This window comes from Felis catus, chromosome E3 (assembly GCF_018350175.1).
Source record: "Felis catus isolate Fca126 chromosome E3, F.catus_Fca126_mat1.0, whole genome shotgun sequence".
Taxonomy (NCBI): Eukaryota; Metazoa; Chordata; class Mammalia; order Carnivora; family Felidae; genus Felis; species Felis catus.
In genome coordinates, this window is record NC_058383.1 from 5,755,318 (window position 1) to 5,769,876 (window position 14,559).

Sequence of the window (14,559 nt, forward strand, 5' to 3'; positions counted from 1 at the left end):
ACTTTGTGACTATACTAAAATCCACTGAACTGTGCACACTATAAATGGATGGACTGTATTCTATGTTAATTATATCTCAATAAAGCAGTTATAAAAAATATGACAAAAGTTAATTTGCAGATTTCAAAAAAAATGAAATAGAACTTAATACTGATGAAAAATAGTCACTGAAACTGAAAACTCAATGGAACCAATTAGAAAATAAAAAGTTTAAAGCCATTTAAAAGAGCAAAACACACCATAAATATCTAATAATGCATATATAAAAATGTGTGCAAGACTTCTACAATTAAAAACTGCCATATTCGTGGATTAGAAATTCAGTATTGCTAAGATGTCAATCCTTCCTAAATCTATCCACAGAGTCAATCTGTAGTCCAAATTCCAGGAGATTGTTTTTTCGTGGAACTTGACAAGCTGATTCTAAAATATATGTAAATGCAAAAGTCCAACAACAGCCAAGATGCCCTTGAATAAGAGCGTCGATTTGTTCTGAGGTCTACTTCTAGCTATCAGGATGCATTCTAAAGTCACAGAGATGAAGACAGTGTGGCATTCGGGCAGCAAAGTGCAGGAGACGTGTTGCCTCCTTGTTTCCCTGGTGATAAACCCATGTGACATGTTACAAAAATGGGTAATTTAAAGTGGAAGTGCAGCAAAGAAATGAAAAACAGTAACAACAAAGTAAACGGAGTTCGAGAAGTAGCTGCCTATGGGCATGTGGACACCGTGGCCCTTGGAGAGACCCTGGACGTGCAGCCACAAGAACTGGGTGAAGCCTGAACTTACAACATAACCGAGCAAAGTGATTGTGACGAAAAATAAAATGAAGAGGTTTCAGAGAAAGCAATGCCAGCAGAAAACTGCACGTTAAAAGAACTCTAGAGGGTATCTGGTCACATTGAAGTCACAAAGGATAAAATATTGGAAGTTGATGCAGGGTTAGGAAGGAGCAGGACAATCCATAAAAGCTTAGAGAAGAGGTCTACTCTGTATCTTGAGTTACAGGGGAAGGAGACAAGTGCCATTGAGACCACCCAAGTTTTTTACAATAAAAATGCTTCCATTGTCAGTGTTTCTAATACTTTAATGTGTACAACATAAATACTCGTTTAACTCTTTTTTCCACTTCCCTATACATTTGTAACTGAGAATAAGAGAATTTTGAGGATTTTGACAATTTTGTTTTCTTTTTTTCCCCCTTTTTTTTAGAGAGAAAGAGCGAGAGACCACGTGCACAAGCAAAGGAGAGGGGCAGAGGGAGAGAGAGAACTTAAACAGGAACCTTGTTCAGCATGAAGCCCAACACAGGGCTTGATCCCAACAACCCTGGAATCATGACCTGAGCTAAAATCAAGAGTCAGACACTCAACTGAGTCACTCAGGTGCTCCTTGAGAAACGTTTTTCAAGGTCATGGCACAATCATATTTTCCCTGCTGATGATTAAGATGGCTTTCAATAGTTTTAACTTGCATGGTCATTTTTGTGGTCCTGCACTGCTGTGCAAAATGGGGACACCTGTATGTAAAATTAATGAATTAAATGTATCAGTTCAGAAATTAGAAAAAGAATAACAGGGGTGCCTGGGTGGTTCAGTCGGTTGGGCATCCGACTTCGGCTCAGGTCACGATCTCACGGTCCATGAGTTTGAGCCCCGTGTCAGGCTCTGTGCTGGCAGCTCGGAGCCTGGAGCCTACTTCAGATTCTATGTCTCCCTCTCTCTCTGCCCCTGCTCTGCTCATACTCTGTCTCTGTCTCTCAAAAAGTGAATAAATGTTAAAATATATATATATTAAAAAAAAAAAGAAAAGAAAAATAACAGAGTCATCCTAAAGACAGCATAAAGAAGAAAAGAAAAAGCAGAAATTCATAAAATAGAAAACAAAGATACAATGGAGAGAACTGAAAAACTGGTTCATGAATAATCAGGAATAATCAAGGAAAATGCATATTCTTACAAACTTACATTACCTATTCTACAGGATAATGTCAATGAAAAAAAACCTGTACTCTTCTTGAGTTCTCAAATATGTGTGAATATATGAAGTGGCAACAGAGAAGCATCTTCCTGGTCTTTGAAACTACAGAATCTAGGAGGTACATTATCTCATTTCATCTTCCGACTACTCAAGACATGTTGCCATCATCCCCTGTAGGCATGCCAACCTGCTCATAGTCACGAAGTGTTGCCCAAAGTAACACGAATTGATAGCAGCAAGGTAACAATATAAACTTTACTGAGCATCTCTTAGGTGTTGAGTAATAAGCTACCTGCCAGGGTCTCAAGGGAAGATACAATCTGGCCTGGCTTCCACATCCTACGTAACCGGATCTTTCCTGTGCTTCGGCTGGGGTGGGAGGAAGCTCTATGACCCACGAAGCACCGATGCCACCTACCATGCACCCTAGGGATCACCAACTCTACAACCCCTGTTCTGTCTTGCCTGGCTGCAGAGCACACAGCTAGGGACACAGGACCCAATGTGGCTGCCCATGGAGGTTCTCTCTCACCTCCACACAGAAATGACCACCAAGTTTACCCTTTAGGGCCTATCAGTCACATCAAGGAAACACTGGGTTACTGGGTTTTCAAGCAGGAAAAACTCATCCATGAGGCTCCTGAGGATGAGATGAGGCAATGTAAGAATAAGAAGCAAGTGGCACACAGCAGGCACTTAACTGAGATCTGAGTTTCTATACAAAGCACAGCAGTACAAGCGCAAGTCAGGCAACACTTGTGAGAAGACCCATATATAATATATTGTATAACACCTATCTCTCTCTCTCTCTCTCTCTCTCTCTCTCTCTCTCTCTCTCTCTCTCACACACACACACACACACACACACACACACACACACACACACACACACACACAGAGTTAACTGCTCTGTAATTTCCATCCTTCCTAATCCCATAATGTAATACCTGGCATTTATGGTCAGCACCCCAGTGAAACCACCATTTCCAAGGGGGCCGGTGGCCTCTAATTAACTCACTGCCAGCACCTCCACAGTCTTTGGCTATTCTGACACTCTGATTTCTGCAGATTGAAAAGGTCCCCATCATGGGGTTCCCATTTCCTTTCTTTTCAGTGGCCCCTTCTTGGCTGGCTCTTTCCAGTCCCCTCTGCCTTAGTGAGGCACAGTGTAAGCAGAGCAGAGGTGAAGAACTCAGATTCTAAAGTTGGACCATCTGTTATCCACTGTGATCTAGGGCACACCTTTCACTTCTAGGTCTTACCTAAAAGTGGAAGTGCCTACACCCAACTCATAGGACTGTGTAGAGAATGAGATGAAATAACACCCGTCAGGGGCTGCACCTTGTGTCTGGCAGGGCCAGTCCTTGATGTTCGCTGTGAGGCATGCTATAGAAGAGCATACTCACAGGAAGAAAAGACTAGAAAAGAGTATAGTGGTGACAAAGCAGGTGTATTAGAGTGGTAAAATTACAGGTGATTTTTTTTTCTCTAGTCACCCAGTTTTCAAAAATAAAGTGTGAGGTCATGCAGACAATTGAACAGAGAGAAAAGGAAGGAGAGAGAAGCAGAGGTAGAGAAAATGCACCAAGGAGTTCATGATTACAAGACACTGTAAAGGCTGAAAAGAAAAAGGGCAGAAAAACAGAAACTACCCCCATATCCTTAACCTTCCTCTGTGCTTGGAGTCCCACTTCCCAAATAGGAATAGAAGGCTGTGGGAAGGAAGACTGTGGTTTTCAGGAGAAAAAACAAGTATCCAGAAAAACAATCATAAAGTTTGAAGCATATACATGATAGTGAAACATCCCACGTGGGAGAAAGACATTATCCGAACCAGAGACACTCACAGAATGCAGAAGCACTACGCAGTCTGAGGCACAGAGAAAGTGAGGACATTTGTGTAAGTCTTTTCCTTTCACTGAAAGTTGTTGAAACAAGACCTTTGATAACAGAACTGCCAGACATGGTGGTATCATCAGGTGTCCCCCCTGACAGCTCTGTCCTCTCCCCCTCAGAGGTATTCCTTAGCTAATGGTGCTGGGGAAAGCTCTCTGGCTGCAGTGTCATGGGACATGAGAGGGTGTGTGTGCTGGGGCTCCCAGGGAAAGATTTCCTCCTTTGTAAAGGGCACAGCTTAGAAGAAATTCTTCTTCCTGCTTTTGGATACAACGGGAGGAAGGAGGACGTGATGTGTAAAACTAGCGATGGCAGCCATCTTGGTACCATGAGGAGTTGAACTTGAGGGTAAGTAGAAAGAAAAGGAACCTGAGTTCTGAGTAATGATTACTTAAACAGGAACCTGCTACTCCTGGCCTTTTTATGTGGGATAATAAACATCCTTAATGTTGACACCACTATTAACTGGTTATTTGGTACTTTTAGGCAAAAGCATCTTAAAATTATTCATATAGCATTTGGTGAGCTGATGTGCTCAGAGGGATATCTAAATGGAAAAACCCATAGACAGAAATCAGGAATGGCAATGCTACAGCTTGGTCTTAATAGGTGCCAATCCAAATGATAAAAAGTTAAAAAGCTAATCAACTTTCTCCTCCAGCTTTTAGCTCCTTTTTTTCCCCCCTAAAGTGAGACAAGAGACTGAAATGCTCAGTTCTGCCACTCTAATACTCATAAATGCATTTGGCCAAGTTTTCCAAGTAGACTCCTCACAGCAAATTTCTATGAATTAGGTAAATATTTTACTGAAAGGATATTTTCTTCACCCACCTCCCAAAGTACAAAAGCATCAGAATAGAACAGAAATTTCACGTAAAAAAATTATGTGTATACACACACACACACAAAATGAGAAAGACCGTATATTCTATAGCAACATTAGTAAATATTTTAATTCAGGAACACTCAGGTGGCTCAGTCAGTTAAGCTTCCAACTTCAGCTCAGGTCATGATCTTGTGGTGAGTTCAAGTCCCACATTGGCCTCTCTGCTGTCAGCACAGAGCCTGCTTCGGATCCTGTTTCCCTCCCTCTCTGTCCCTCCCCAGCTCATATGCACACACGTGGGTGCACACTCTCTCAAAAATAAACATTAAAAAATATTTTTTAACTCAACATTAAACTGAAACCTACTCTTGCAATCTAAGTTTTAGAAATGGTAAGAATTCAAAGCACCTGGGTGGCTGTCAGTTGAGCATCTGACTCTTGATTCTGGCTCAGGTCATGATCCCAGAGTTGTGAGATCAAACCCCGTGCCAAGCGTCACGCTGAGCACAAAGCCTGCTTAAGATTCTCTCTCTCACACTCCTTCTGCCCCTCTCCTCCACTCAAAAAAGATTTTTTTTTAGGGGCACCTGGGTGGCTCACTCGGTTAAGCGTCCGACTTCGGCTCAGGTCATGATCTCAGTTTGTGGGTTAGAGCCCCGCGTCGGGCTCTGTGCTGACAGCTAGGAGCCTGAAGCCTGCTTCTGATTCTGTGTCTCCCTCTTTCTCTCTCTGCCCCTCCCCTGCTCATGCTGTCTCTGTCTCTCAAAAATAAATAAATGTAAGAAAAAAAAAAACCTTTTTAAAATTTGTAAATGTTAAAAAAAAATAAATAGTAATAATTTTTCAGCATCCCATTCATTTCTTTCCCAAGCAAAATTTTTAAACTGAAAATTTTATTTATTATTTTTATTTTTTAAATGTTTGTTTGTTTGTTTATTTATTTATTTATTTATTTTTGAGAGAGAGCACATGTGCATGTGAGCGGAGGAGGGGCGGAGAGGGAGAGGGAGAGGGAGAGGGAGAGGGAGAGGGAGAGGGAGAGGGAGAGGGAGAGGGAGAGGGAGAGGGAGAGGGAGAGGGAGAGGGAGAGGGAGAGGGAGAGGGAGAGGGAGAGGGAGAGGGAGAGGGAGAGGGAGAGGGAGAGGGAGAGGGAGAGGGAGAGGGAGAGGGAGAGGGAGAGGGAGAGGGAGAGGGAGAGGGAGAGGGAGAGGGAGAGGGAGAGGGAGAGGGAGAGGGAGAGGGAGAGGGAGAGGGAGAGGGAGAGGGAGAGGGAGAGGGAGAGGGAGAGGGAGAGGGAGAGGGAGAGGGAGAGGGAGAGGGAGAGGGAGAGGGAGAGGGAGAGGGAGAGGGAGAGGGAGAGGGAGAGGGAGAGGGAGAGGGAGAGGGAGAGGGAGAGGGAGAGGATCTGAAGCGGGCTCTGACAGCAGCGAGTCCCATGTGGGGCTTGAACTCACAAACCATGAGATCATGACCTGAGCTGAATTCGATGCTCAACCGACTGAGCCACCCAGGTACCCCTATTTATTTACTTATTTTTAAATGTTTATTTCTTTTTGACAGTGAGTGAACAGGGGAGGGGCAGAGAGAGGGAGACCGAGGATCCCGAAGTGGGCTTTGCACTGACAGCAGAGAGCCCAATGTGGGGCTCGAACTCACGAGCCATGAGATCATGACCTGTGCTGAAGTCGGATGCTTAACTGACTGAGCTACCCAGGTGTCCCTAAATTGAAAGATTTTAAACTATAGGATTTGGAGGTGGAGGGAGAGGGAAGATCAGGGGAAAGGGGGAAAGGAATGAAAATTCTGAAATGATTCATGATCTTCACATATGAAACACCCCTTCAGTTTTATCAGATGGAATTTATAAATGTTTCGTAATAAAGTTATGAATACCAACACCAAAAGTCAGCAATAAGACAAGCCTTCTTGAAAAATGAGGAAAATATAATCCACTTTTGGTCTCTTTTTTCTGTGAACTGTTCATTACTCTTTCAAACAGAGAATTTAAACAGATATAGGGCAATATTTTAGTCTAAACTTTAACAAAATGAAAAACTAAGCAAATCACAAGAAGTCAGTATTAGGCCTCCAAAAGCAACTCTTGCTAGGGTAGTACTTTACCATGAAATTGCTGTAGATGAGCAGAAAATTACTAACTATATGAGATGGTGAATATAAGCAAAAAGACAACTTGAGACAAAAATAAAACACAGAAGTTATTTCCATTCCCTCTGAATCAAATACATATCCACATGAAAGAAAATTTCACCACTGCAACATATTTTCCTTATTGAAACTGAAGAAGGTTTCAGCCTGTGTTTGCAACAACACGGTTGCTGTGGAAATAGCTGATTCAACATTATGAACTCGCAGCTGAATAAAGTAAGGTGTGGAACAGAAATCTTATTTAAACAGTGGCAAGAACCATAAAACATTAAAAAGGCAAACTGAATGACGGTGAATCAGCACCATATGGTTTAATGTAAGGGTCACACATTTTCCCTTTGGGCCTGACACAAATAGGATGCGTCTTTTTAATTTAGTCCTATTTTTGGAACCCTCTAATCATCACCATCATCCCTCAAATGTCCTAAGTTTTACTATCTGCTTCTGACTGCACAACGCACTGTGTATTTTATGAAACTGACTCTGTTGAAGACAGAGTTTCTGTAGTTCCTACCTCACCAGAACACACACACGTTATGCCACCAACAAAGCACACGTCAGGGCTTTGAAAAATTTCTGCCTGTAACTGATTCTATTAAATACAGCAGCACGAACTTCATCATCACACGACATCACTTCAGGCTTAGGTTTCAAGACTCTTTACAAACTCTTCAAGAACGGAAGTTGTCAGAGAATGTTACTGGGCGCCCAGATCCACTTCACACCCTGTAACCCAGCCCGCACCCCCAGCACTGTTATCACACCTGGAATTTGTTCTTCCGCTTTTATGGGTCAGGTAAGAGTTCTCCAAGCCATCTTGAAAACCCTTAAGACACTTTATATAGAAATGATGTGAATTATTTTAACCCTAAAATGTATGTTCTACATGCAGCCCCCGCCTCCGCCTCCCCTTTCTACAGAAACACACTTTTAAATACACACACTTTACCAATATTTTCCTCTGCTTTTCTGAACCTTTCAAATCATAACAAGCATTTTGAAACCAGAAATCTTATCCTTTATAAAATAAAAAGAATCAACAAATTTTAAAAATAATGGTTATGTGTGGGGCTATTAAGAAAAGGAAAAACAGCGACTGTTCCACCCTTAGGAGAGGACGCAGTGAACGGACTCTGTAAACAGAAACCCAGATTCCCTCTGCAGCTGGCACTGCCGAGGGTGTGGCTGCCCTCCGAGTGTGCACAGGAGATCAATTCATACCAGCAAAACCGGAAAAATCACAACTGAGAGCAACTGTGGAAGCAGCGAGAGCCAAGAGCAGGACGTAAAGGAGTCTGCTTTCTGCTAGGTGAGTCACAGGAAACTTTCCTGCCAGAGTGGGGAGGCCCGCCGTGCCCATCTCCTTCAGTTAAGAATGTAGGTCAAAGCTCCCTGGGTTTCATGCTCCGGGGATCCGAGGGGAAGGGCTAGGGCCCAAGTTTAGAGGCAGAAGCCCAGTTCCTAGGGAGCAGGGAGGTCAGCCACTGGCCTTGGCCTGCCTTCTAACTAAGCCTCCACTTTCAGCAGACTACAGCAAACTCCATCATTCCAGAAGTGAACAACACACGGGAGTACTGGGCTAGCCCTTCTTACTATTCTGGATTTGGGCCACCTTGTGTATTCTTACGAGGGCTCACAGGATGAAAGGCTCACAGGATGAACCAGCTCAACTTGTGTTTGTATATAATGACGGTCAGCTCACCCAGCTCTGTTGACACAGGGGACCCGGTGGCAATCTCACCAATCTTGGCCACTCCATCGTAGTAGGCTTTTCCCGCAAGGATCATAGCTAGACAGGGAAGGCGACACACAAAAATCATCACTTACACAAGGAAAAGAGGAAGTGCATGGAGGTTTGCTTCCAAATATCCCTCAGTCCCTTCTGGGTGCAGAAAGGTTTGGGCTGTGCCAAGCGTGGCTCTCGGAGGGCAGGGCTTGTGCTTGATAGCTGTGACGTCCCTCCACTGCACTTTCGGAGGCCCCCGCCCAATGGAAAGCTCCACAGGATCCTCACCTTGGACCAGCCCTGGCATAGCTGAATCCAGAAAAGGCCCTGCCTTCTGATGCCAGTTCCAGAGGGGATATGTTTCCAACAACAAATTAGGGCTGGAAACATATCCGCTCCAGCAAGAGAGCTTTTCTCAGCTGGTTATTCTACAGCTACACAGGTCTGCAACATTATTAGTTGAAAGAACTTGCATGGGGTGGCCCAGGAACCTGGCCTTCCAATGGCACTTTTACTTTTCTATTGAAAAACTTATTCTGAGCCACAAACAATAAAATAATTGTTGTTAGGGGGGAAAGGTATGAAATTTAAAATACATTATTTTAATCACTCCAAAAACACAACAGAATTCTCTGAAAAATAATTGAATGTTTTATCATCTCCCCACTACCTTTTTGGCAGAAACAAGGAAAACTTCTATTGCTATATCAATTGGATTCTATTTCTCTTAAAAATAGTATTTCTCTTTTCAAATTGATTCTGAAGACTAAATTATAAGGTGTAGAAATCTGTTTTTGATTTTTCTTTTTCCTTCCTTTCTTTTTCTTTAGGAAAGGTAGTCAGGGGCAAGACAGACCTGGGTCTGCATTCTGCCTTTACTTCTAATGACACGACCTCCCTGGTCAAGGTCACTATCCTTTCTGAAACAAAGGAGGGTCATCTATAAAATGCCCTAAGAGCACAAGCATGGAAGCTGCTAAATATGGATTCCTTCCTTCACTTTCCAACAAGCTAGGTTTGGTAAGACTGATAGTGTACAACAAGCAAGCTTTTTAACAACACCTAGCCTATTTAGTGTGGTTTTGAAGAAAATAATTTATTTTGCTTTGCTCAAAGACTAACTCTGAAGAATACAAAATGTTAGAACTAAAAGAGCCCTTAGGAATCTCTAAGATTCCTTTCCTTTTTACTGCGAAGAAACCCAGAGGCCATACCAAGTGCTTTGCCCCAATTTATAATGGGTATTGTTTTACAACAGTGGATTAAAAAAGATATCTCAAGCATAAAAAGTAGGGGGGAGAAGGTAGGGGGTGCCACAGAACAAATTATGTACAAGTCTAGCTGAGGATATTACTGGCCAAAAAAGTAGCATTTTCATGGCAAATTCATCTATTTCTTGTAGAGTTGAAAAAAAATGTAAAAGTTACAGCTTTTACTAATATGTATACAAGTTTAAGAAATGTAACGCTCTATTATACAGTTATTTCATAAGACTGAGGATAACCTTAAAGTATAATAGTAAAAAAGAACAATAACAAGTAGCATTTATATGGACTTTCCAAGCCTTACTTAAGTTTACCTATCCAAGAATATTAAGACATGGGTCAGTGATGTTATCACCCTGTTTCATGAAGGAGAGTGGAGTGAAGATATGCTGGGACGTGCCCAAGGTCAATGGCAAATCAGAGGCAGTGCACATAACTCCAACTAAGGTAGTTTACTTCCTCAGTTCTCAATCACCGTGCTTTTCGCGACTCTTTGGTCTCAGCTAGAACTGGAAAAGAGAGGACTCTACCTAAAAACAAGGTTTATAGCCAATAAACTGGCAAGTTAATAGGTGCAACTTTTAATAAGAAGATTTTAAGTTGTACAATACTGATAAGCTGAAAAGCAGATCAGTGGGAGAATGGCATGTATGTACAATGCATAAAAAAATTTTTCGGTTTGCATCCACACGTGAATTTGAAATTTTTTGTTAACTGTTGACTTATGTTTAAAACTATTTAACCTCAGAATGGTAAAATATTCTTGCTTTAATAATAAAGTTGAATTAACTTTAAAAACTATATAATTTATCCAGAACTTAATAAAGAATACTATTCTCATAATTTTGCCATCCCCCCTTTGTGAATACATTAGGAGATTTTCTATCACTTGTTTTAAGGAACGAAGCATATTTGTCCTATTTTAGTGGTTGACCAACTACTTCATCAATCTAATCTACAAACTGCTACCAGATAATTTTCCCTTAAAGTATGATTTCATTAGGTTACAGGAGTGCTGAAGAACCTTCATGGCCTCGACTGCCCATAGTGTAAGCCCACACTCCAGAGTTCATGACAGATTTTACAGAAATCGCCTTGGATAAACCATACCTCCCAGAATTCCCAACTTTTGTAGTCCCCTATACATTGATTGGGGGCTTGGTCATGTGACTTGCTTTGGCCAATGGGGTACCAGCAAGCATAACTCCCACAGGGATTTGCACTCTTGGAAGTCTGCTATGCCAGAAAGAGGGAGCCCAGCCCCCAGCTGACTGCAATTGTAGGACTGAGCCCCAGGGGTCCAGAGAACTGCACTGCCTTTACAGGACCTTGAGAAATAATAAACTATTGCTGCCTTAAGCCAAGTTTAGGGAGACTTTGTTACGTGGCTATAGATAACTGATGCTGCATTCACATGCATTAACAATCTGACCCCATTCCACCTTGTATTTTACTATTCCCCAACAGCTGCTCACTCATGCCAGTCTGGGCCTCAGATTTTGGCTTGGATGCTGTCTTTTCTGCCTGAAACCTAACATGTGTCAGCTTGCACAGCTCCGACAAGGCCTCCCGCCTGCTCTGTTCCCCACCAACTTCACTGCTCAAATTCCTGTGACACTGCTCTTTCCATGCTCTTTGTTAGCTGTGACTGTTGTCCTGACTTATGACCTAAGTGGTGACTGCACATCTGGCATCCTCAACTATACTACAAATTCTTACCGAGGACTTTACAAATTTATCTCAATTTCTCGATGGCTTCAGTAAAAAACAGATGGCCTGCAGAAATTCTGGAAATACTTTAAAAGTGCAAAATAGTCCCTTTGGGGAGAAGCCTTATTTAGCAAGAGACTAAGCTGCTGGCAGCTCCCTGAGTCACCTTGTAAAACTGCCTCGGAGAGGCACCAAGTGCTAGAAAGAAAAAAAACCATCGCAGGTCATTGTGACTTCCTTCACAGGGGCATCTAAAGCAATGACTTTGTGGCCTTGTGACTAAGCAGTCATGGAGGGAGAGTCAGCTGTGCAAGAATTCTAAAACCAGTCTCCTGCTCTTTGATAAGGGAAGTGAGGGGTCACCTACAGAGGTTGCTGACACTTCTTGGGGGGTGAGGGATGGTTTCCCAACAGTGAAAACGTCTGGCAAACAGCACAGAGATCCAGAAGAAAGTAAATTAGTTTACTTTCCCATGATTATGCCAATTGGGCACCTGTCATCCAAACTCTAGCTACCATACCCCCTCTTCCTGGGGCATACTTATGCTAAGGGTATATGAGGTCACAGATTTATTTTCAAAACCTCAAGAGGGAGCAGCCAAAGGTGTGACACGGTGAAAGAAGGAAATGAGAAATACATAAAAGACCCAGAACTTGATGTGAACCATTGGAAACTAAGTTTTCTACTTATGTTACATGGTGGTTTTAGTGAACCAAGGTAGAGGGTGAAAATGGTGTCTGAATATTTTTGGGGTGACACTTGTTACATAGGGAGAATTATTATGACTGTGTTAAAATCTAGTGATTATCAGCATCTCAAGTTTTTAAGGTGATCACTGATAACATTCACCTCTTAGTAGGGAAATGCATGTGTAGATGCAGGTCAGCTTCCTCCAAAGAAACCTCTTGAAACTAGCAAACAACTCCAGTTCACAAAGAGAGACAAAAGCCAACGCCTGAATTCATTTTAAAGGAAGCACTCTTTTGGAAATGAAAATTTTAACTTCAACCTTTAACTCAGATGTTTTTCCGTTCAGGCTAAAACTTTTCTCATATCACTATCAGAAGTTATACACCCAAAGGCAAGAAAGTATTCTACAAAAATAAAAAGAGAGTAATTCTTCTGCTGCAAGACACTAACAAATATTTTAAGCACACATTTAATATATGTTATTAGTTCACGACGAATTTGGTTTGCAAAGTGGAAAACATGTTTATGGCAATGATGTAAAAGATTGAGTCCGGTCAAAAACCATGATCTGGTAATTGAAATACATCACTTAGAATAGCCAATGATTCAATTTATTCATTTCAAATACACTAATATCCTATCATTGCAAACTTCCATAGAATTAACCTAAGTATTGTTTTTAACTTCAAGATATTTCAAAAATTCACTATTAACCACATAAAAATAATTAAGTAAAATATTTACTGAATGGTTTTTATATGTGCACTGTATTTATAAATTTAGAAAACACACTTACCATTAACAGCTTTTTCATAATTTTTTCCTAGGTTTATTAAATTTCGTAGCCCAGGATTGAACTGTTCCATAACATTCTGACAAACAAACAAACAAACAAATTAATAAGATAAGCAAACAGTAGATCAAGTAATCTTTAGACTTTGTCACTACATAGCCATGGATGCCTGTGTATGCTCGACAGTACGTCTACAAAGCCATGAATGTTTACTTTAAAATAATGAAGAGCACATACTTCTTTACTGATGGAACAGGGCACTCGTACTGGCAAGACACATGTGATCCTGGCAGTTTCCCAGTTGCCCAAGGGCTGCCTAGAACCTACTATAAATGGAGCAAGTAGCCGACATGCATACCTCCAAAGCATACCCCACAGGAGTTACAGGCCCAGAAGCTGATGCTCCCAGTGGGGTTTAAGTAGGTTAATGGTTGTCACGCTAATGTTAAAAACAGGTGTGCATGATTGGAACCTTATAACTATATAAGCGATGTTTTGGTTATCAATTGAACAGACATTTCTTTCTTTCTTTTTTTTTAATTAACGTTTATTTATTTTTGAGAGACAGAGACAGAGCACGAACATGGGAGGGGCACAGAGAGGGAGACACAGAATCCGAAGCAGGCTCCAGGCTGAGCTGTCAGCCTGTGTTGAACCCACGAAACATGAGATCATGACATGAGCCAAAGCTGGATGCTTAACTGACTGAGTCACCCAGGTGCCCCTGAACAGACATTTCTAAGAGATCTTGTTTTTACTATGCTTAATAGCCAGGAGAGGGTATGAGGGTGGGTGTTGCTGATGGCCCTAGGACACAGGACAGTCTGCGACCTTCTGTCCAGGTGGTCACTGGCACTTTTTTTCCTAGTGATCAGTTTATTCATTAAGTACTTATGGAGTAACCACCGAGTGGTAGGTAGGTCCTGTGCACACAATAGTAGGTGAAAAGACATGGTTTCCCTCTCATAGATTTCATGATGCCATATCTCTGCAAATGTCATGGTTTTCATTTTTAAAAGTGTTATTCTTATATCACTAGAAAGTCACAAACATAGAGACAAATGCTATGATAAGTATAAGAGGCAATTATTTAGAATGTTGACCTAAACTTAAAGTACAGACAAAAGATCATTCCTATGGGTTTCTGACTTCTTGACTAAGAATACACGGTGACTGAATGTATTTGTTCCATCTACAAATAATGAGCTTCACAGCATTAGCCACTCCGGGTGGACCACTCAAGTCTCCTTACCTCCTCTCCCCAAATGTGAACCCTATTTGTACAAGACCAGGCAATAAAAAGAATGAAAAACACACAACATTCAAATGGCAGATACTTGATACACATGCTCTTCAGGATAAAAGGTTCTCCTTTATAAACCAGTACAGAGAGAACATAATAACTTTTATCAAACAATGATAAAGGCTTATCATGAAAAACAACCCTTGGCTCAACCTTTCCCTAAACTTCAACTTACTCCTAAGAGCACTTTCAACTAAGTTGTT

General features: G+C 41.6%; 1 protein-coding gene across 3 annotated transcripts in view; it reads right to left on the reverse strand.

Annotated features, from left to right (window-relative positions):
- BAIAP2L1 (BAR/IMD domain containing adaptor protein 2 like 1) overlaps positions 1 to 14,559 on the reverse strand; it is a 93,049-nt gene that overhangs the window by 54,670 nt on the left and 23,820 nt on the right. For all 3 annotated transcript variants that reach the window (XM_045047717.1, XM_045047716.1, XM_023246537.2), the window contains exons 2-3: positions 13,057 to 13,132; positions 8,571 to 8,657 (exon numbers count right to left, since the gene is read on the reverse strand). In XM_045047717.1, coding sequence (XP_044903652.1) covers positions 8,571 to 8,657; positions 13,057 to 13,132 — 163 coding nt within the window. The remainder of the gene's footprint in view (positions 1 to 8,570; positions 8,658 to 13,056; positions 13,133 to 14,559) is intronic.